Here is a 24,085-nt window from a genome sequence, read left to right as displayed (position 1 = left end):
TGGATGATAAAATTCATTCAGAAAAGGGTACAGAGCTGGGGGGGAGGGGAGTGGGAACCACTTCTTGTCGAATTTTCTCAAATTGAACACATCTATTAACCCAGATCAAGAAATAGAATGTTACCAGTACCCCAGAACCTGTGCTGTGCTCTCTTCCAGTTACAATCCCCTCTTACTGTCTTTGCAATGACTAACACTTCTGTACATGCTGCCTACATTTCTTCAGCATCATCTTTCCTTTTTTTGGTATCAACTTTCTATATGCCCAACCCTATAATATCAAACTAGAAGCCTATTTTTAGATGGTTTTAGATTTTAGGTGTCTCTGACTATTATAAGGATCTACCTTATAAACTTTTCTAGCAAATAGAATCAAAAATTTAAAATATTTAAAAAAACATTTAATAAGTGATTTGTAAGACTTCTACACTAAAAAACTTTGATGAGTGAAATCAAGGAAGACTTAAATAAATGGGGACATATACCATGGATGGTGAAATATATGGTGGGTTGTAAGATTCACTATTATTAAGAAGTTAGTTTCGAACAATCAAAATCCCAATAGGCTTTTTTTAAAAATAGAGGATAGCAAGTTTATTTTATTTTTATTATTTTTTACACATTTATTTTAAAATCTTTTTGGAAATGCAAGTGGCTAAGAATAGCCAAAACAAACAAGGAAAAAGAACAAATCAATTGTAAATTGATTTTTGACAAGGGTGCCAAGGTCCTAGGGCTTCCCTGGTGCCTCAGTGGTAAAGTCACCTACTAATGCAGGAGACACAGTATAGATTTCTGGGTCAGGAAGATCTCCTGGAGAAGGAAATGGTGACCCACTCCAGCATGCTTGCCTAGGAAATCCTATCGACAGAGCAGCATGGAGATCTACAGTCTGTGGGGTCACAAAGAGATGGACATCACTTAGCGACTAAACACACATAGACCTGAAGAACTCTGAAACTTCTAGAAGAAAACATTTGAGAATATCTTCATGGCTTTGGGGTGGGCAAAGATTTCTTAGAGAGGAAGCAGAAAGCATGAACTATAAAAGAAAAAAACGATAAACTGTACTTCATTGGAGTTAAAAAATCTTCATTCATCAAAAGACACCATTAATAAAATGAAAGAGCCCACAGATTAGGAAAAAATGCTTACAGTACATACATCTGACAAGGAACTTGTATCATGAATATATAAAACTCTCCAATAAACCAATAATTAAAAGATAAACAACAGAATTTTTTAAATGGACAAAAACTTAATTGACACTTCACAAAATAAATGGTACAAATAGCCAAGAATCACATGAAAAAGCATTCAATATTATTAGTCATCAAGGAAATGCAAATTAAAACCACAATGAGAAGTCATTTCAAACCTACTAGAATAAAAATCAGAAGTACTAATGACACCAAATTTTGGTGAGTCTGTAAAGTGACCAGAACACTTGTTACTAGAGGTGTAAAACTATAATACTGCTTTGGAGAACTGTTAGGTAGGTTCTTATAATGTTACTATATATTTACTGTATTATCACACAGTTCCATACCTAGATGTTTGCCCCCAAATAAATGAAAGGATATGTCCAGAAAAAGACCTTTACCATAAAGTTTAAAGCAGCTTTATTCACAATATTGCAAAACTGGAGACACCCAATGTCATACATCTGAATACATTGTGATATGACCACATAGTGAAATACTACTCAATAGTAAAAAAAGATTCAAGGAAGGCTTGTATAGAGGAAGTGCAAATATTGGAGTTGTTAGATCTGGACTGGAAAATAGCTATGAATAACATGTCCAAAATATTAGAAGACTAGTAAAGTATTTAATCAGCGCAGCAGAAACTGTAAAAAAAAAATTAACAAGTTAGAAAACAAATATACAATATAAAGAGTAAACAAAAGGAGCAGTCCATTGTGGAAAACTAGTAAAATTGACAAAACCATTACAAGACTGACTATCCATGGCAAAAATAAAAATAGGGCAAAAGATACTAGTAATGATATCAGCAATTAATAAAGGAATATTACTACATAGAGAAAAAGAAAAGAATGTACTACTAATAATGCAACAATGTTAATGAGCCTCAATAGATTAAGTTGAGAAAAATAACCCAGACACAAAGTGAACAGCTGTATGATTCCTTTAATTGGAAAGTGTTATACATGGAGATATATCAGGAAATCAGAATAGCAGTCGTCTATATGGATTAAGATAAATTTAGGAGTTTGAAGGAACTTTCTGAGGTAATGGAAGTCTTTATGTCTTGACTAGGTTATTAGTTACACAGATGTATATGTTTGTTCAATCTGTTGAATCTTACATTTAAGATCTTTGTAATTCACTGTAGGTAAACTCTACATCAGTTTTAAAAAATTAATAGCAAGCAGTGTCTTAGCAGAAATTCAAAAGATATCTGAGACCAGTATTAGACGTAGATGGTGTTTATAACCCTACCAGGGACTTTCCCTGTATCAGTTCAGTTCAGTCGCTCAGTCATGTCTGACTCTTTGCCACCCCATGGACTGCAGCACGCCAGGTTCCCCGTCCATCACCAACTCCTGGAACTTGCTCAAACTCATGTGCATCGAGTTGGTGATGCCATCCAGCCATCTCATCCCTATATAGAATATTTTTCCTATATAGAATTTTTTGAATTAATATTCTACTGTGTACTGCAATCATATGTTTAAAAAACAAAAATCATTTTTAAAAGTCCCAGGAAAGCAAATAATAATAAAAGAGGCAGAGAGAGGGAGAAAATAAACATTCTTGCTCATGTCCTTGTTTCTCACCTTCCCAGTTGCCCTACTACCATAGGCAACTGCTCTTCTCAGTTTCTTATGAATTATACCTCAGACTCTTTGTGTAAAAACAAATGCCCTAAATTTTCACTTAGGGTGATGGAGTTTTTGAAACATGGTATTGAACTTTAAATATTCATGTAGCATCAGAACTGTTATCAGAAGCCCCAAAATTAAAACAGGTATTAGAAACTTTAGCATTAGAATTAGAAGTTCTGTCTGACCAGGTCTTCATACAAACTGGGGTTGTTGTGACTTTTCAAAGCACAATTTCTGGAGGATTTTCACATGCTGTCAAGCCTCCTTGGGTAGTCAGATTAGAAATGCTCTTTTTCGCTAGGACTCTTGCTATTCCTAACTGCTGAAGCCATCGTTTCTCTTTAAAGGCACTGCAAGAAAACAGGGCATAATTTATAAGGAGGTCCATTCTTGTCCCCATTTATAGCTAAAGTGATGGAAATCTCGGGCTTATTTTGTTGTTTCTGTGGCTGGTTTGTCTTATCCTATGAGGAAGTAAACAGGAAAAAGGAATCTTTCTAAAACCATTTCCTTGTGAAGCAGTGGGAATAAAATCATCCCAAGGCAATACCAAAAGGTGAGCACTCACAGCTAGAAACAGAAAGCCACTCAATGTCATAGAATTTGCTGGGTTGAAGCTTCTTTTTTTTTTTTTTTTTTTGGCCGTGCTATGCAACTTGCAGGAACCTTAGTTTCTGAACTAGGGATTGAACCCACTTCCTTGGCAGCAAAAACCTGGGGTGCTAACCACTGGACAACAGGGAATTCCCTCCTTTGTACTTTTTATCAAAATGAAACAAAACAAAGCAACATAGAGAGATCTGCTTTTATCAGGAGCATAAGAGCCCATCAGAAACATCTTTGGGGATTGCCATCTATTCTCAGTGCACCCTGAACCTTCTGGACCAGTCCTCCACATTTGGATCTTCACTAAGCTGGATTTCCAGGTTACATCAAGTTCACTGGAATCAGAAATAAGCTGTAAGGAAGACAGTTTTCTAGGCACACCTTGGCAATATTCTTTGATGTGTATAAAGCTGACACTGTCTTCTGAGGAATGAGACAGTCACTGTCAGCTCCATACCAGCCACCTGCACACACCACCCAAGACCCACATTATCATTGGATCTGAGTTAACTCAATACTCTGAGTCAACCCTCACAAGTATATTTTTGTGAAGCTAAAGATGGCATTCCTAGAGACTTCCCTGGTGGGCTCATGGCTAACTCTCTGTCCTCCCAATGCAGGGGGCCCAGGTTCAATCCCTGGTCAGGGAACTAGATCCCACAGGCCACAACTAAAAGACTGAAGATTCTGTGTACTGCAACAAGACCGAGCACAGCCAAATAAATAAATAATAATAAATATTAAAATAAATAAATGAATGAATAATGTTTAAAAAAATGTGGAGTTCCTGAATGACACATAGTCCAGCAAATGCTCTCATATGATGCCAGATGAAATGTCTGGGGTCCTGGTTTGGGAGATCACATTTATCACATAGTTGGGAACATCTAATGGACTGTCCCTGACCCGGTTCTCCTGGGTCACCACCACAAAGGATTAGTTAGGCTCTTTCCCATCTCCTGGCTATGATACTAGCTTGATGATGGTGGACCCCACCATCAAGATGGAACGTGTCCATTTCTCACATTTTGGCCCAAGAGCTATAACTGATCCTTCAGCGCAAAGTGCTCAGACCACCTGGCTGCCAGGCTTAACCGCCAGCTTCAGATGGACATGAGTGCTTTCATGACTCCTGTGAGGGGGGACATGAGTCAAACCAGAGAGAGATTTTCAGGGGCAAAAGGTGTGCAGGTTCCCCCGTGCCCTCTGCAACACACCAACAGGGGAATGTGGGATACATCCTGGGAAAGGTGCTGTGGGAAAGGGAGAAGACAGATGGGAAGGCAGTCAAGAGTACAAATGCAAGGAAGAGGAAAATATTGGGAAATGAGAAACAATAAGTTTGGAAATAAGATTTCTATTCTCAACCTCATTGTGCTCAGTTTAGTTCAGTCATTCAGTCGAGTCTGACTCTTTGTGACCCCATGGTCTGCAGCACACCAGGCTTCCCATCCATCACCAACTCCCAGAGCTTGCTCAAACTCATATCCATTGAATCGGTGATGCCATCCAACCATCTCATCCTCTGTTGTCCTCTTATCCTCCTGCCTTCAATCTTTCCCAGCATTAGGGTCTTTTCCAGTGAGTTCTTCCCATCAGGTGGCCAAAGTATTGGAGCTTCAGTATCAGTTCTTCCAATGAATATTCAGAACTGATTTCCTTTAGGATTGACTGGTTTGATCTTGCAGTCCAAGGGACTCTCAAGAGTCTTCTCCAACACCACAGTTCAAAAGCATCAGTTCTTTGATGCTCAGCCTTCTTTATGGTCCAACTCTCACATCCATACATGACTATTGGAAAAACCATAGCTTTGACTAGACGGACCTTTGTCAGCAAAGTAATGTCTCTGCTTTTTAATATGCTGTCTAGATTGGTCATAGCTTTTCTTTCAAGGAGCAAGCGTCTTTTAATTTCATGGGTGCAGTCATCATCTGCAGTGATTTTGGAGCCCCCCCAAATAAAGTCTGTCACTGTTTCCATTGTTTCCCCATCTATCTGCCATGAAGTGATGGGATCAGATGCCATGATCTTCATTTTTTGAATGTTGAGTTTTTAGCCAGCTTTTTCACACTCCTCTTTCACTTTCATGAAGAGGCTCTTCAATTCCTCTTTTCTTTCTGCCGTAAGGGTGATGTCATCTGCATATCTGAGGTTATTGATGTTTCTCCTGGCAATCTTGATTCCAGCTTGTGCTTCATCCAGCTTGGGATTTCACATGATGTACTTTGCATATAAGTTAAATAAGCAGGGAGACAATATACAGCCTTGATGTACTCCTTTCCCAATTTGGAACTGGTCTGTTTTTCCATGTCCGGTTCTAACTGTTGCTTCTTGACCTGTATATAGATTTCTCAGGAGGCAGGTAAGGTGGTCTGGTATTCCCATTTCTTTAAGAATTTTCCATTTTTTTGTTGTGATCCACATAGTCAAAGGCTTTAGTGTAGTCAATGAAGCAGAAGTAGATGTTTGTCTGGAATTCTCTTGCTTTTTCTATGATCCAATGTATGTTGGCAATTTGATCTCTGGTTCCTCTGGCTTTTCTAAATCCAGCTTGAACATCTGGAAATTCTTGGTTCATGTACTGTTGGAGCCCCGCTTGGAGAATTTTGAGCATTACTTTGCAAGTGTGTGCTACTGCTAAGTCACTTCAGTCGTGTCCGACTCTGTGCGACCCCACAGACAGCAGCCCACCAGGCTCCCCCGTCCCTGGGATCTCCAGGCAATAACACTGGAGTGGGTTGCCATTTCCTTCTCCAATGCATGAAAGTGAAAAGTGAAAGTGAAGTCACTCAGTCATGTCCGACTCTTAGCGACCCCATGGACTGCGGCCTACCAGGCTCCTCCCTCCGTCTATGGGATTTTCCAGGCAAGAGTACTGGAGTGGGGTGCCATTGCCTTCTCTGGCAAGTGTGTGAGATGAGTGCAATTGTGCAGTAGTTTGAGCATTCTTTGGCATTGCCTTTCTTTGGGATTGGAATGAAAACTGACCTTTTCCAGTCCTGTGGCCACTGCTGAGTTTTCCAAATTTGCTGGCATATTGAGTGCAGCACTTTCACAGCGTCATCTTTTAGGAATTGAAATAGCTCAGCTGGAATTCCATCACCTCCACTAGCTTTGTTTGAAGTGATGGTTCTGAAGGCCCACTTGATTTCTCATTCCAGGATGTCTGGCTCTAGGTGAGTGGTCACACCATCGTGGTTATCTGGGTTATTAAGATCTTTTTTTGTGTAGTTCTTCTGTGTATTCTTGCCACCTCTTCTTAATATCTTCTGTTTCTGTTAGGTCCATATGGTTTCTGTCCTTTATCGAGCCCATCTTTGCATGAAATGTTCCCTTGGTATCTCTAATTTTCTTGAAGAGATCTCTAGTCTTTCCCATTCTATTGTTTTCCTCTCTTTCTTTGCATTGATCGCTGAGGTTTCTTATCTCTCCTTGCTATTATTTGGAACTCTGCATTCAAATGGGTAAATCTTTCCCTTTCTCCTTTGCCTTTGGCTTCTCTTCTTTTCTCAGCTATTTGTAAGGCCTTCTCAGACAACCATTTTGCCTTTTTGCATTTCTTTTTCTTGGGGATGGTCTTGATCACCAGCTCCTGTACAGTGTCCTGAACCTCCGTCCATAGTTCTTCAGGCACTCTGTCTATAAAATCTCATCTCTTGAATCTATTTGTCACTTCCACTCTATAATCGTAAGGGATTTGATTTTGGTCATACTTGAGTGGTCTAGTGGTTTTCTCTACTTTCTTCAATTTAAGTCTGAATTTTGCAATAAGGATTTCATGTTCTGAGTCACAGTCAGCTCCCAGTCTTCTTTTGCTGACTGTATAGAGCTTCTCCATCTTCAGCTGCAAAAAATATAATCAATCTCGTTTTGGTATTGACCATCTGGTGATGTCCATGTGTGGTATCTTCTTTTGTGTTGTTGGAAGATGGTATTTGCTATGACCAGTGTGTTCTCTTGGCAAAACTCTGTTAGCCTTTGCCCTGCTTCATTTTGTACTCCAAGGCCAAACTTGCCTGTTACACCAAGTATCTCTTGACTTCCTACTTTTGCATTCAAGTCCCCTGTGATGAAAAGGACATCTTTTTTGGGTGTTAGAACTAGAAGGTCTTGTAGGTCATCATAGAACTGTTTAATTTCAGCTTCTTCGGCATTGGTGGTTGGAGCATAGACTTGGATTACTGTGATATTGAATGATTTGCCTTGGAAATGAAGAGAGATCATTCTGTCATTTTTGGGATTGCACCCAAGTACTCCATTTTGGATTTTTTTGTTGACTACGAGGTCTACTGCATTTTCCTGTGGGATTCGTGCCCACAGTAGTAGATATAATGGTCATCTGTATTAAATTCGCCCATTCTAGTCCATTTTAGTTCACTGATTCCTAAAATGTCAATGTTCACTCTTGCCACCTCCTATTTGACCACTTACAATTTACCTTGATTCATGGACCTAACATTCCAGATTGCTATGCAATATTGTTCTTTACAGCATCGGATCTTGCTTCCGTCACCAGTCACATCCACAGTTTTAGGGCTAAAATTATTCTCACCAGTAGGTGGCAACAATCTAGCTGATATAAAGACAAATACAGAGAGGCCACTAAAACAGTCTAGCTTTGTTTTGTCTTTCCTTCTCATGATATTGAGTAAGGGGGAAAGCCATTCATAAATCTATATTTCCACTGTAATCATGGCACCCAAGAATGCCTCATAAGTCGTGGATGGGTCCTGAGATCTAATTAGAGTTCTGTTTTCAGTGTAAACTGATGACCCACATATAAAATTTTATCTTATGAAATGAATGTGCCTGAAAAATTTGCTTCTGACACACTTTTTTATGTCTTTAAATGTCATAATGGATTACTTTTTAAACTTACCTTAAATGTTAATATCAATTCTATTCTCTTATCCAGTATAGTTCTCCCCCAGCCTGTATATCTTATCTGCAAGTCAACTGAAGTCTTATGACTCAGTTTGTCATTAAATTGTTCTTTTCTTCCCTTCCACTTTCACTACCATCTAGGCTTCCATTGACACTTTTGATATCTCCCAGATTGCAAGTTTCCCCCTTCTCCCTTTAATTATAATTAGCAATTCCTTTTAGTTCAAAGAAAATGCAGCAGCAGCAGCAAGGGAACTTGTTCATTGATACAACTCTTCTCTTCCTGAAAATTTGGTGAGTGGAATACTACACAGATGGGCCAATAAAATCAGTTCATTTTGTCCTGAATATGAGGTTAGGCTGAGGACCTTGAAGCTGGGAACTGATGCATTGGAACAACCTGTATTACACCATATGGCATGTTAGGGCCTCATGGACCATTTGTTCCCTGTGTGTGTGTGTATTAGCCACTCAGTCGTGTCCAACTCTGTGGGACCCCATGGACTGTAACCCACCAGGCTTCTCTGTCCATGGGATTCTCCAGGCATGCATACTGGAGTGGATTGCCATGCCCTCCTCCAGAGGAGCTTCCCAACCTAGGGATCAAACTCAGGTCTCCTGCATTGCAGGCAGACTCTTTTCCATCTGAACCACAAGATTGTTCCCTAGAGCTGCCCAATTAAAGTTCACCTTTGTTTGATGAGAAAAGCTTACCTGGCCACAGCTAAGCAGTAGATGGCATTCTGCCTTGGAGTCCTCCCACTATGCTCTGAGAAAGATGCAAAGGAAGATCTGAGTAAAAAGTCAGCACTGGGAGTTGCATAGTAAAAAGATGGGTGTGAATAGCCCACTCTTGAAATTGGAGGGAGAGGGACTTGGGGCATATATGTATTTTTAATGAGCTTTTCTTTTTTCCTAGTTGTGGCAGTAGTTTTTTTCTGGCTTTGTTGTCTTTTTTGTAATTCAGAGAATGTGTTTGCATCTACCAGTGGAGGAAATCTGACTATCTCTTCTCTTGTGTCCTGCTGTGCAACTGCCAAAGGACAGGCAAGTTTCCTGCTCACAGTTTGCTCCCTGAGGGGCGGCAGTTTGCTCTCAATGCCTCCTTGTGAGTCCTTGTCCATAGCCTTCTGCCAGCTCTTGGAGGTCATTTTGGGTTTGGTGAAACCATCCACCATCACAACATCTCCAACTTTTGCCCCCAAGACCCTTGCCCCGCAAAGCTGGCCTTTATTCAGGTTGTGACTCTGAGCTCTGAGTACCCATTGTTTTATTTTAATATAAATCCTCATGGAGACTGAGATTTTCAGAAAAGAAACCGTGGACCACATTTTACTCAGTAAATACAACACGCAGTCTTTATGCTTGTGTTTGCACGCAATGGTCAGAGGAGTTTGTCCTGCTGCGTTTTTGCAATCCAGGCACAGCACGCTGCAATTGACAAAGGCCTTCAGAATCAACAGTTGGCCAGCTTCCGCAGCTGCATGAATGGGGCATTTAGAGACGTCTGTGTGCAGGGCTTCCTGGCACCATGCTCGGTAGGGGTGCACGCCGACTGTCTCGTGGGGCCGCACACCCTGTTTCAGGGCCCATTCAGTGAGCTCAATGTACCCATAAAAGGCGGCGATGTACAGGGCGACCCTTTTCTGATACCTGAATGAATGAAACAAGCCAGAGCAAACAGACAAATGTAGTTTCACTAAATACCCCTGAAGCATTCTAGTTAAAATATTTATTTCTTCCTAACTTTTACCTACAATGTTTTCAGAAAAGGCCTATAGTAATATACAGGCTTCCCAGATGGGGCTAGTGGTAAAGAACCCACCTGTCAATGCAAAAGACACAAGAGATACGGGTTCGGTCCCTGGGTGGGGAAGATCCCCTGGAGGATGAAATGGCAACCCACTCCAGTATTCTTGCTTGGAGAATCCCATGGGCAGAGGAGCCTGGAGAGCTACAATCCATGGGGTCACAAAGAGTCAGGACACAACTGAAGTGACTTAGCACACAATATGCAGGTTCAATCACACAGGCCTTGCTTATACACATTGTCCTACTGTGCCTATGTAAATAATTCAAACTGGTTTCTTTGGAGCAGTTATCTTTTTTATGAAAATCAAATGTTCGAGAAAAATATTAAGCTTTGTATTAACTGGGAAAGTACAGGAAGAGATTCAGTACATTTTTAGAAATTTGAACGTTTTGTATGTTTGTTTGCTTTGTCCTTATTTTCTGGCTTCTCAGAGTCTCCACTGCTATTCTGATCTAAACCACTAGATTGTCTCCCACCAGCATGACCACCAGTGCCACAGTCTCCTAACTGGTCTCCCACTTCCTTCTTATCCTGCTATGGGCTTTTCCTCACATAGTGCTTAGCAATCTTCTTTTTCCTTAAGTTGGTGGTGGCCTATGCCCTGTTCTAAACAATAGCTTAGCTTGTTCTAATAGCTTCCTGCTGCAACTGAAATTCTAATGCTTCACTTTGGCCTACAAGGCCCCTGTCACCAGGACCCTGCCCATCTCTAACATCACTTCCCACCAACTCCCCTTCTCTTCCACTGTATTATACCCTTACTGGCCTTCCTGACATCTCTATCCTTCCAATACCCCATCAGGCACAAATCAAATGATTGGTGAAGAGCGTTCAGAGAAATAAGAATTAGGGAGGCAAGGCTAGGCAGGGCCCTGCCAGGTATTGTCCAGATCCACTTGGACAAGGCTTATCAGAGCCCATTATAGAGATGGAAGCAAGCTAGCCTGGTATCATCCAAAATCTACTGCATAGAACTAACTTTTGTTTCTGATTACATGCTCACCACAGCATCTGTTCCTGTCTATTGGCTTCCCATGGAATTCTCCTGAATGAGAAAGATGATCTTCCCAGAACATGTGAGTTTCTAGGGCCCTATGACAGTTAGAGTCTAACTAACTAGAGTTATACATGAATGCACTGGTGTTTTGGTTCATATATCAATTTATTTTGAAATTCATTAGTGTAAGCCGGCAACTCTGAATTTGATCAGTTTTCCTGATTCGGGGAGAAAAGCCTCTCCTGGGTCAACCAACTGGCCTTCGCTTTCATCCTTAAACCCATGTTGTTGGAATTAGAGCTCTCTTGTTGCTGAGCCTAGTTGATTCTGCCTCCTAAACGATCTTTTCACTATCTATCTGTTCTCCTAGACCCACCTCTGCTACATAAGCCTAGCTCAGGCCGCCAGTGTCTTTTGACTGTCTGCCTCTATTCCCCATACTGCAGCCAGAGCCAAAATTCTAAAATGCAGATTTCATCATGGTCTTTCTCTACCTTCCATGTCTTCCCACCATTCAAAAGATAAAGTCCAAATTCCTTCACATTCCTACAAGAGCCTTCATGAGCTGGCCTCTTCTAACCTTTCCAGCCTCTGGCCACTAGCTTCCTCTTATTCTATAATCTACCATGTGGAACTTCTTTCAGTTTTTTAAATCTATTCTTGCCCCTGGGTCTTTATACATGTGGTTCCATCTGTTTTGAAAGTGTTAGTTAATCGATCGTGTCTGACTCTTTGCTACCCTGTGGACTGTAGCCCTCCAGGCTCCTCTGTCCATGGGATTTCCCAGGCAAGAATACTGGAGTGGGTAGCCATTCCCTTCTCCAGGAGATCTTCCCAACCCAGGGATCAAACCCAGGTCTCCTGTATTGCAGGCAGATTCTTTTCTCTCTGAGCCACCAGGAAAGCCCTCGTTGGAACGTTTTAATTCTTCTCCCAATCATTTACCTGAGTATCAGCCCTTCAAGTTCCTTTTTAAGGATGCTTTATCTGCTTCTGTAAGTCTAGTTGTCCCTACTATATAGTCCCTTATCTTCTTGCACAATGCCCATGTCATCATACTTTTCAGGCTGAATGGTAACAGCAGTGACACCTAACATTTATATCCTCCTTACCATGTGCCAGGCTGATCTCTAAGTTCCTTCTGATGTTAGCTCAGTTAATCTCTAAAGTAGTTCTATAAGATAGGTGCTATTATTATTCACATTTTACAGAAGAGGAAACTGAGGTACAGGATGACTACTTGCTCAAGTGTACACAATTAAACACTGAGGGAGTAGGGCTATGAATCTAGGTAGATTGTCACTGGAGTTTGTACCCCTGAACATTTTGCAATTCTGTTCTTCCAAGAATTAGTTACTTATTTTGTGTGTCTTCTATTGGACTATAAACTTGCTAAAGGCAGGAATCATATCTTGTTTATTGCTCATGCTGCTGCTAAGTCACTTCAGTCGTGTCTGACTCTGTGCGACCCCATAGCCAGCAGCCCACCAGGCTCCCCCATCCCTGGGATTCTCCAGGCAAGAACACTGGAGTGGGTTGCCATTTCCTTCTCCAATGCATGAAAGTGAAGAGTGAAAGTGAAGTTGCTCAGTCGTGTCAGACCCCCAGCGACCCCATGGACTGCAGCCTACCAGGCTCCTCCATCCATGGGATTCTCCAGGCAAGAGCACTGGAGTGGGTTGCCATTGCCTTCTCCTTATTGCTCATAGTACATAGTAAACGCTCAATAGATGTTTGTTGATTGGGTGAATGAATTGCAGTAGGAGTTTTTCAGTCTTATTATGTATATTCTCTGAGCTCTTAGATTTTATTTAAAGATTAAGTGGAAATGGTTAAGTACATGTGCACTGGAGTAAGTTGTTGGGATCCAAAACTTAATTGGGCCCTTTGCTAGCTGTGTGATGTTGGGCAGACTTCCTAAATCAGTTTCCTTACCTGTAAAATAAGATAAAGAATAAGATTTTTATGGGTAATCTCATAGAAATGTTCTAAGTATAAAATAAGGTAATAAGTATAACACAATGTCTGCTACAAAGTATTCAACAAATAGGCATTGTTGAAAGCAATGAAATGTTTCTTTGCATTCAGAGCATGCAAAGAGAGCATCATAATTATCCCCAAATAGAAATTAATTTAAATTATTTTAATATCTTAGAAAATTTCAAAAACTGGCTTTCCAGTCTGTCACCTCACAGCCTCCTGTGTGTGGGCATCTGTAAAGTATGATTAAATCACCACAAGGGGGCACTGTTCAAAAATACCACTGCATTAAAACCTAAAAGGTAGTTTATGCCCCTGGCAAGCTACTGGCTGCAGAGATAAGTTAAAATGTCCACCTGCTTCTCTGAGCCTACCCTCCTCCATTGCTCCAGCAGCACAGGCAACACTTCATGTGCGGCAAAAGTTTAAAAGCATGCGTTAAAAGTAATTCGATAAGTTACATGATAGCTTAGGAAGAGATCACGGATATTTTCAGCCAATCAATTAGCAATCAGTGGTTTTTAGAACAATTGAATAGAAGAGTAGCAAGGCACTTATTCTGGTAGCCTTTAAAAAGTGCTGTTAAAAGTCTAATATCCAAACCAAAGTGAAGTCTCCCATTTAGATTGTTAGTATAAGGAAAGCCTTCCTGAATTGCAATTCATCACCAAAGGCTCTCAGCCCTGGTGGCATCCTTGCTGTCTTATTCTAGAATATATTGCAATAAAAATGTCTAAGGGGAACTTTCATGGAGCAACACCCCAGCTAAAGAGGTCCTATGAGAGTTTAGAAAAAATTGATTAGTTTAGCATTTGCTTTATCTCGTACTTGAGGACTGGTCCTTCATTTGATAAATAGCGTTGGACTTGAAGTTTTTGTCCAAGGAGACAACCCATCAGAAACTCCTTCCATCCGTCCCAGACATCCAAGCGAAGTGTTGTGCCTGTGGATAAAGAGAGGTGGAGATGGTTAGAGTCACCAGGGTTAGGTGATCAAAAAACATCTGATGATAGCTTTCTCCAAACTGGCCTGAACTGGGTGCCAAACGAAAAGTAGCCTTTGAATAAGGAGAGGAGGATGCCTAAAAGTGAGAGAGAAAGAGAGATGCTGTCTTTAGCTTGGGCCTACATTAACTTGGAAAAACTTTTTAACTTCTGTATACTTGCATTTTCTCATCTGCACAGTGAAAGCATACAATGCTGGACTTCTTTCTGCAGCTATCTTAAAGTAGTCCTGTGGACACTGATTCCTTGCTGATCTATACATCACCATGGAAATGTAAGCTGTTATGTTGAAAGAGAAACTCAATGGTGGCAGGACATATGTACTTCTTGGCCTTTAGCTTATGTTGTGGGCTATGGGTGAAGATGAACAATCCTTGCATTGTATCCTTCACAAAACAGGAGCCATTCTGCGTTATGAACATAATTGCATTGCAGCTGGAGGATTTATCACTTGTTCCGAAAAAGCCTGCCTGCTCCTGGCTTTGTGACTACATTCCCTTTGTCCTTCAGGCTGGTGTTTCCCAAGAATCTTTCCTCAGGCTTCTGCTCTTACTCTACATGTTCCCTCAGGATAAAACCCAGTCTTGGGAACTTTCTTGAAAGTCCAGAGGTTAAAACTCCATGCTTCCAACTGCAGGGGGCATGGGTGTGATCCCTGGTTGGGAAACTAAGATCCCCTGGCTGGAGTCCAGACTCCAGCCAGGCCCCTGCTCCAGCTGCAGATTCCTCCTGCTGGGGACATCACCAGACAAAGGATCATGCTAGAACCCTACTGTTGTGAAAGACAACCTTTGCGGTGCGACCAGAAAGAGAAAAAAACAAAAACGGGCTCCTCCCCATCTGACCCACTCAGACCTTTCTCCCTCCGGCCTGCCTCCCTCACTCTGTTCTGGCCATTCTGGCCTTTCACCTGTTCTTCAGATACATCAAGTCCACTCCCATCCTAGGATGGAAAGACCTACAATTTCTTTTGCTTCAAAGGGGCTTTATCCAGGTCCACAGGGCAGTGTCCTTCTTACTCAGCTTTGCCTTCAACATTGTATCCTCACAGAAGATCGTCTCAGTCACTATGGCTAAAGCAATCTCTGCCACAACCCACCCTCCCCGAAACCCCTTATGCTGTGACCTTACTTTTACTTCTGCATAGTCCCTATCATCAGTACTTGAAATCATTTTACTTGTTTGGACATTTTTTTTTTCACAGCCTACTAAAGAGGAAGATCCTTTAGGACTCGCCTCACCACCTGCCACTTGCTGAGTGCTCACAGATGGTCCTGTGTGAGGATACAAGTGCCCACTCCAAGTTTGTTGGCTGACTCACAGGCCACCTCAGTGCCACTGATGGCATCATTGATCACCCCTGTGCCCTCACCCCTGAGTCTGCAAACTCCAGGCAGGCCTCTGCTCCAGCTGCAGATTGCTTCTGCCAGGGACATCACCAGCCAAGGGATCATGCTAGAACCTACTGTTGTGAAAGACAACCTTTCCCCCACAGCCTGCTTTTCCTCCTGTCCCGTGTCTCAGTTTGTGTTACCACCATCTTCCTTCCTTGCTGCCTGAACTGGAAACCTGGGAGTTGTTCTCCATCCCTTCCTTTCTCTCATGCCCCCAACATCTATACAATCACTTGTTTTTCTTTAGTCACTCAGTCATGTCCAGCTGTTTGTGACCCCATAGACTGTAGCCCACCATGCTCCTCTGTCCATGGGATTCTCCAGGCAAGAATACTGAAATGGGTTGCCATTTCCGTTTCCAGGGGATCTCCCCGACCCTGGGATTAAAGCTATGTGTCCTGCCTGGCAGGCAGATTCTTTACCACTGAGCCACCTGGGAAGCTCATACAATGACTAAGACCTGACAGTTTTACTCTTGTTTTCTCACCTCCATCTCAACCAGCTCTATCCTATTTCAGGCCTAGATAATCTCTCACCTAAATCTACCTTGAGAAGCTCCCCACAGCCTCCCCGTCTTTATTCAATTCTCTGCTCAGATGTCATCTCCTGGTCTAGCCAAACATCTACAATAACCTCTCCCCACCTTACCATGCCACTCTCTATTCCCTTCTGCTTTCTTTTATAGTTCTTCATTCTATTTAAAATTGGATATTTTTCTGCTTACTGAATGATGCATGCCTTCCCCACTGAAAAGCAAGCTTGAAGACAGTAGAAACTTTGTTACTTAAAAAAAAAAAAAAGACTTTTATTTATTTGGCTTTGGTCTTAATTGCAGCATGCAAGACCTTTAGATGTGGCATGTGGAATCTAGTCTCATGACCAGGGATCGAACCTGTGCCCCCTGCATTGGGTCTTAGCCACTGGACCACCAGGGAAGTCCCTGGAAACTTGCTACTCTTGCTCACAACTCTGTGCTTGTTTTCCCAAAATGTGCCTGGCTCATGGTGGATGATCTAATACTGGGCTCTATTTTAATTATGCTCTTGGGTTGCAAGGAGACCCTCAAGAAAATGGGGCTTATTATATCGAGACAATGACAACATCTTGATTTCTAAGGAACCAAGACACCTCTCAAAATGGGCCATCTCTCCCATGGGTCCCAGGATCTCTCTCTCATGCCCTCTAGGTCTCTTTGTGTGCCTTCCTTTCTCCACTGACAGGCTGCCCTGCTTATTCCTGGAGTTTCTGTCATATCACAACTTTGGCATGCATGCCACGTGGATTTGCTGTAACCCAACCTTACTTCTTGGTGCTTTTCATTTTTCACCCCTACCGATAACCAGTTTTATCTCTCTACATTTCCCAGTTTGAATTCACAAGAATGATGATTAATAATAATAATAACAACAGTAATATATTGAATATGAATAGCTAATATTCACTGAATGCTTATTATATGTTCTAAGTACATGAATAATTTCACAGTTTAAAATTCACAACAATCCTAAGTGATGGGTTGTATTATTTTCTCCATTTGACAGCTGAGGAAATTGAGGCACTGTAAGATGAAGTGACCCCCAGGTTTTACATAACCAGTAAGTAGTGGAACCAGGTGTTGGACTTGGACAATCTGGCTCGTGGGCCCTTGCTCCTGTCCTCTATGTTATGCTTGTCTCCAAGCGAGACTGTAATTGCCTCAGCTAGGAGAGCTGAGGTCGCTGGACAGCAGATGGATTGATTGCTTTTGACTCAGTATGATGGCCCCAGAAGTTGCATGCCAAAGTGATGATGAGACAGTGTGTGACTAGGCTCATCCATGCACATCCTCAGGCTCAGACAGTTCACCATAAATACTTGTAGGTGAGAAAGAAGGAAGGTAGAATATTCATAACGCAGTAATCTTAGAGTCACAGAAGGCTGAAGATAAGAAGATCCACCAGGGCTTCCCTGGTGGCCCAGAGGTCTAGAATTTGCAGGGGACATGGGTTCAATCTCTGACCAGGGAACCAAGATCCCACATGCCTCAGGGCATCTCCTGAGCCCTTGCTCTCTGCAACTAGAGAAAGCCCTCTCAAATACCCAGCACAGCCAAAAAAAAAAAAAAAAAGGATCCTAAAAGACTAGCCCATGGAGAATTGCCTGAATTACTCAGTGAGCTGGGAGTAGAACTTGGCTTGGAATTCATGTCTCTAGGATTCTTTTGAATGCTTAGAAAGCCTCCTTTTTTCAATTACCTTTCTTCTCTTTCTTTCCTTCTTGCTTCCCTGCTCTTGCCCTTCTTGCCTCCACTTCACAGGTAGACACCCACACAAGTATATGTTCTTCCTACTGATGCCTCTCATGTGGTTTTGTTGTTGTTGTTTGTTTTGTTTTTGATCTCTCCCTTTTGAATGTTACAATCTGTAGTCTTGAAGTGGGGCTCTTCTTCCCTTACTCTTGGCTCTAGGATTTCTTGACCTTGGCCTCATTGTCCTTTGTGGGTTGATTCCTAGTTGACGACGTGTTTACTCACAGAGCCTGATCTGCATTAATACCCTCAAAGCTCCTAGCCTACCTTAACCCTCACAAGTCTGGCCTCAGCTAGGAGAACTCACTCTCTTACTGGAGAATTATGGAATCATTCTGTAGAGATTGAGTAGAAGTTCTACAAATACACTCTAAAAATGCCTTAATAAACATTTTCCAAAACACAGATCATCCCCGACATAATAGATTTGTTTCTCTAAAGCTTCTTGCTGTATTTAAACTTCCTTGTTAAATATTTGAGGACTTTCCTGACAGTCCAGTGGTTAAGACTTCACCTTCCAATGCGGAGAGTATAGGCTTGATCCCTGGTCAGGGAGCTAAGATTCCACATACATTGTGGCCAAAACATAAAAATCAGCAGCAGTATGGTAACAAATTCAATAAAGACTTTTAAAATGGTCCACATCAAGAGAAAATCTTAAAATATTGGATTTCTATGACTAGCACTAGAAACAAGAGACTTTAAACACGGTTCCAAGTGCATTGATATCATCTCCTGACTTAAGTGACTTACTATGTTTTTAATTTCTGAAAATCACTCACACATGAGCATTGAAAGGCTTTAGCTTAGCAGTCTACCCCAGGCCCCTTGGTCCTCCACAGTGAGGCCACATAGTCTCCATTTGAATGACTAGAACAGTCTGAATTTCAGTAGCAGAGGATTTGTTAAGATTGCCGACCAGCAGCTCAGAAGTTTGGTGGAAAGTTGCTCTTCCTGTTTATCCTGCTCAGATGTTGTCCTGTTTTAGTAACTTGCCTTATTCCTCCAGGAATAAGAGACCAAGCCCCCATCTTATGCCTCAGAGCACAAGTCTCATTATTCTACTCTACCTTTGGGGTTTCAGAACTGAGATCCCATCTCTGTTCTCTGAGCTTGGAACTTGGAGAATTCTTATTCTGAATCCCAGTCTCTGGGGTTAGATTTCTCTTACATGTTGACAGAGGCTCCAGTGTCAGCAACCAGCTTGTCTCATTTCCTACCTGTTATGTCATTCATTCATTGATTCCTGGTGGCTCAGACGCAGGGGACATAGGTTGGATCTCTGGGTGGGGAAGATCCCCCAGAGAAGGAAATGACAACCCACTCCAGTATTTTTGCCTGGGAAATTCCATGGACAGAGGAGCTTGGCATGCTATAGTCCACAGGGTCTCAAAGAGTCCGACAGGACTTGACAACTAAATACCAAACAACAAAACAAAAAAAATTCCTGGTGCTATGATTCACCTACCAGGGCCCTGTTGGATCTCCCTAAGGTTCACCTTCTGTCTTCTTCCATCTTACCAATTGTTAATCCAGACTTACCTGCCTATTCCAGGACCCTCACCAGCAGAGTATTTTTCATGAACAAATGTTACAGGTATTCTAACTATTAATTTCAGTTTTTTGTAGTAAAGCAGTTCTAATTTCTCAAAGATCAAAGGTGACAATGGATAGTTTTTCTCTTAATGCTTAACTTTGGCATTTCTAGCAAATTTCTAGGAGAGTTAATAAGTACCATTTATTAGATAATCTTTCCATCCCAATTGAGCTGTAATGCCTCCTTTGTCACACATTAAATTCCTTCATAAGCTTAGGAATTCTGTTAGAAAATAGCTACTTATTTTTAAAGTGCTCTGTTGCTCCAGAAAGTACAACTAAAATTTATAACCAAAAGTAAAACTAATGAGACTTAAACTTAAAGGACTCTTCCTACGTGAACTGTCTAATTCTTTACCCTTAATTTTTTTAAGTGGATTCCCCAACTTGTATATATTTACAAAACCTGGATCCACCCACTCTCTACTTCCAAACCCATCTACCATGCCTCAGCTACGCAGGAAAGCAAGTGCAAGCAACAGTGCCCGTTCTAGGGAATGTCTCCATGCTCTCCCTGTGTGGTCCCTCTATCCCAAGTTCCTGGATTCCTCATGCATACTCTGGGGACAGTATTTGCCTGTCTGATTTGGGCTTTTTCTTTCTGAACGTGGAAACCATGTCTCTGGCTTGGGTTTCCCTTAATGGAAATCAAAACAGAACACTGATCAGAACTTAAAGAGCACAAATAAAATAGGTATCAGTAAAGACACTGGGTTGACAGTAGAAGTTGTTGGAAAGAGCCCAACCCTGAATGTGAGATGACTATTCATTACCCATATGACCTTGAACAAGGTCACTTAACTTTTCTGAGCCTCACTTTTCTCATATATAAAAGGAATTAAAATGGCACAGTAGGTCTCTGACTGGCCTAAAGTCTGGCTGAGGGGCCCTGGAGCCCACCTAGATTTTGAGGCCTGAGCTGACGGGAGCCTTTTCTTGGCATAGTCTCTCAGATGTGATATGCTCAGTCTGGGCCATGAATACATGCCATGAGGTGTTCATAGTGAGAAGTACCAAATGGCGTCATTCTGTCCTGTATAGGTTGATTCAAGAAAAGGTGTATGTGTGTGTGTGTGTGTGCATGTTTGTGTCTATTGGACCTATATAACGTGTCACTAAACCTGAAGTCATAAAATTATAAAATCACAAACATTAGGAAATGATTAGCTTTGATCAATGCTTGATAAGTTAATTCTCAGACATTCTATCACCAAAAGAGCCCTTTATCCCTGTATTACTTATCTTCTTCTTAATGCCTGCAACCTTTCTGTCTCCATCCGGTTTATTGGAAATGCTCTCTCTGAGCCCACCAATGACCTTTAAGCCAGAACAAAAGGTTTTTAATCATACACTATCTTTGGTCTTTTACCAGCATCCAGCAGTCTCTTCTTCATCATCTGTGACAATGCGGAATCCCTGTTCTGCTTCCGACTCTGACAGTTTTCTGTATCATTTTCTGACTCCTGTCTACTTATGTCAACTTCAGCACCTCCTTCTTTGAGGATCATTTTAAAGTGTGTTATCCTTGACATACCCTGAGCAAGTAATTTAAGCATATAGAATCTTTTTGTTTTCTTTAAATCTATAAAAAATTAGGGGTTGGGGGAATTCCCCGGTGGTCCCATGATTAGGATCCCATAATTCCATTGCAGGTGGCACAGGTTTGATCCTTCATGGGGAAGTAAGATCCTGCATTCCACATGGTGCAACCCCAAAAAAAAAAAAAAAAACAAAAATAGAGGTTGGACCAGGCCATTTCTGAATTCTCCTCAATCTCTAAAGTGTCTCATCATGACCTGAGCAGCACAAGCCTGAAGAAAAGTCACCCTGGTTTTCTCATTTATCCATTGTCATTTCATTAAATAACTAGGTCATAAGCTGATTGAAGACAAATGCCACTTCTGTAGTGTGGTACGTGCGTGCTCAGTCATGTCCGACTCTTTGCGACCCCATGGACTGTAGCCTTTCAGGCTCCTCTGTCCACAGGGTTCTTCAGGCAAGAATACTGGAGTGGGTTACCATGCCCTCCTCCAGGGGATCTTCCCAACCCAGGGATTGAACCTGCATTTCCTGCATCTCCTGCATTGCAGGGGGATTCTTTACCGCTGAGCCACTGGGGAATCTCTTGAGACTGTGAGAAGGTTCTTATTTCTTAGTCTACAGACCCAGACAACAAAGAGGGGTGTGTTGGTTTTTTTTTCGCTGTGCTGGGTCTTCAGTGTGGCGTGCAGGGTTCTCTAGTTGTGGTGAGCAGGTTTACTTAGTTGCCCCAAAGCATGTGGGGCTCTTAGTTCCTTGCACAGGAATGGAACCCGTGTCCCTGCATTGGAAGGTGGATTCTTTATCTCTGGACCACCAGGGGTACCCCCCCAAAGAAGTGGGGTAATTTACATAAATTTGATAATTTACATCCACACTGCACCTATAGAGGTTTTAGTTTAGAAACAACCCCTGCTCCTGTTGTGCATCTGGTATCAAAGAACCCGAGTGCTGAGCAGTAGGTGCTATCACACGTCGTGGGGGGTACCGAGTTCTGTCTGGTAGTCCCTGAGCAGGTTGCAGTCGTACATCTCCAGTCCCTCTGGAGTCCGAAGACAGAAGACACTCACGGGGAAGCCACATCTCAGAGCTATCAGTGTTCTCAGATCAGACACTTTTTTACCAAGAAGGGAAATGTCCTCCCTGATGGCCATGGTCTCTTGGGTCACAGCGTTGAACACACAGAGAGTGGGCTTATCTTCCTCCTAAGGGAAGAGAAAAGGAGAGAACTCAGGAATACGTCTTATCTGGGGGTTGGGATGAGGGACAAGCATCTTGGAGTGTTGCTGTCAGTGCCTCTAGCTCCTACAGCATGGGTACTAAGGTTGCAAGCAAGAGCCATTGAGGTGCCTTGACTTCTGGCCTGAGTCTCACGCTTCTGTCTGAAGATATTTGTGAGCCCTGCTGGAGTAGGATATAGCAACTCACTCCAGTATTCTTGCCTGGAGAATCCCATGGATAGAGGAGCCTAGTCCATGGGGTCACAAAGAAGCGACTTAGCATGGCTTTGAGAAAAGTGAAGGAGACTTGGCAGGGCTTTGAGTCCCTTCTTACTTTTTACCTATGGGCCCAGATACCAAGAGGAGTGGTGATCATATATCCCATGCTCTGCTTCTGGAGGTGTTAGTTTAGTAACAGTTCCTCCATCATGATGTACTTTAATATGGAAATACTGTAGATTCTAAACCTCAGCCAATTAAATTCTTTCTAGGAGGTTGTCTCTGGGGAGTGGGACTGAGCTCAGGGTAGGAGTAGAATTTTGCTTATCATTTTATGCTCTTCCTCTTCTGTATGGTTTGACTTTTTTTTTGTTTGTTTGTTTCCAAATAACTGCATGTATTTACTTTTACTGCTTTAAAAAGGGAAGTACTCGGGAAGATCCCCTGGAGAAGGAAATGGCAACCCACTCCAGTATTCTTGCCTGGAAAATCCCATGGATGGAGGAGCGTGGCAGGCTACATATCATGGGGTCGAAAAGAGTCCAATATGACTAAACGACTTCACTTTCACTTTTCACTAAATAAAAGTGACAAAAGTTTCCTTTGCTCCTTTTGTTTTGTAATCTAAGATGGAACTCAGATATCTGAGAGTTAAGAAGGAATGTTTAGGAGAATATTAATCTGTTAAGACAGTTAAATCAATCAGACCAGAACTAAAAAAATGTAGCAATAGGGGCCAATGGGGAAAGGGTGGGAAGGAAAGGTTACTAAAATTTTCGTTTTACAACCACCACAACAAAAAAGAAACTGGCTTTACTTTCTCTTTAGCGGATTCAGGAAGATCTTGTTTTTCTTTAGCGTGATGCTGCCACAGCAGGTGTCAGCTCACGGAGCTGCCACCCAGGGTCCCAGTAACTGGTTTCACAGGGCCTTGAGCAAAACTGGGAAGCTGGCCTGCCTCCAGGTTCCTCAAGGGACTGCTCCAACGTCACTGCTCCCTTGCCCAACTCCTGCTCCCCTCCCCCTTCTTCCTATCAGAACTGTCTTGGGTTTCTGCAGGAACCCCTCCCTGCTTCAGGTTTGTAATACCTGAAATTCGTTGTGCGCCTCCCAGATAACACATTGCCACAATGTGAGCAACATGCAGATATCTCTGAAAGAGCCTTTAAGGAGTAGTGTTATTGAGGATCACTTAGGCTGTGGTGCTCTTATCTGAGGTCCATTTCAGGGACTCAGATCACCAGGAGCAGTTCAGCTCTCTTCTGCTGAGCTAATCTGCAGGCAGAGCTGCTCGCTGAATTTTAAGTGCTTAGAACCATTTTCCTCAACAGCTCCTCATAAACTCCCTCAGTAAACACTGAAAGGACATAGAGTCACCCTTTGTCTTTCATCATGCTCCTGTTTTCCTATAGCTCCATCAAGGCTCCTAACCCATATGACGTTTATAGCCAGGAAGAAATTCCTATGAAATCTGAATAAAAAGATAGGGAGGAAGAGAGAAAAATTCTATTTTATGTGATAGTTATTTCTTATTTCTTTTATGATTACTCTGATTTCCCTAAAGTTAGCCCTTGATCTGGGTTTTAATTTATATTTAGAATTAAATGCAGAATGTACCAACAAAACAGCAAAGCCCCAAATCACCCTTAATAACTAACTAACTGCTATTGGATGTTAGAAAAATAAGTTTAAAAGGTA

General features: G+C 42.0%; 1 protein-coding gene across 1 annotated transcript in view; it reads right to left on the bottom strand.

The window, feature by feature from the left end:
- Positions 1–643: 643 nt before the first annotated feature.
- ANKUB1 (ankyrin repeat and ubiquitin domain containing 1) overlaps positions 644–24,085 on the bottom strand; it is a 36,533-nt gene continuing 13,091 nt past the window's right edge. The window contains exons 3-6 of the mRNA XM_002685023.7: positions 21,937–22,153; positions 13,957–14,071; positions 9,053–9,991; positions 644–3,198 (exon numbers count right to left, since the gene is read on the bottom strand). Coding sequence (XP_002685069.2) covers positions 3,069–3,198; positions 9,053–9,991; positions 13,957–14,071; positions 21,937–22,153 — 1,401 coding nt within the window. The 3' untranslated portion in view covers positions 644–3,068. The remainder of the gene's footprint in view (positions 3,199–9,052; positions 9,992–13,956; positions 14,072–21,936; positions 22,154–24,085) is intronic.

Source organism: Bos taurus, chromosome 1 (assembly GCF_002263795.3).
Source record: "Bos taurus isolate L1 Dominette 01449 registration number 42190680 breed Hereford chromosome 1, ARS-UCD2.0, whole genome shotgun sequence".
NCBI lineage: Eukaryota > Metazoa > Chordata > Mammalia > Artiodactyla > Bovidae > Bos > Bos taurus.
The sequence above is the reverse complement of the archived record's forward strand: the minus strand, read 5'-3'. Positions and strand labels throughout refer to the sequence as shown.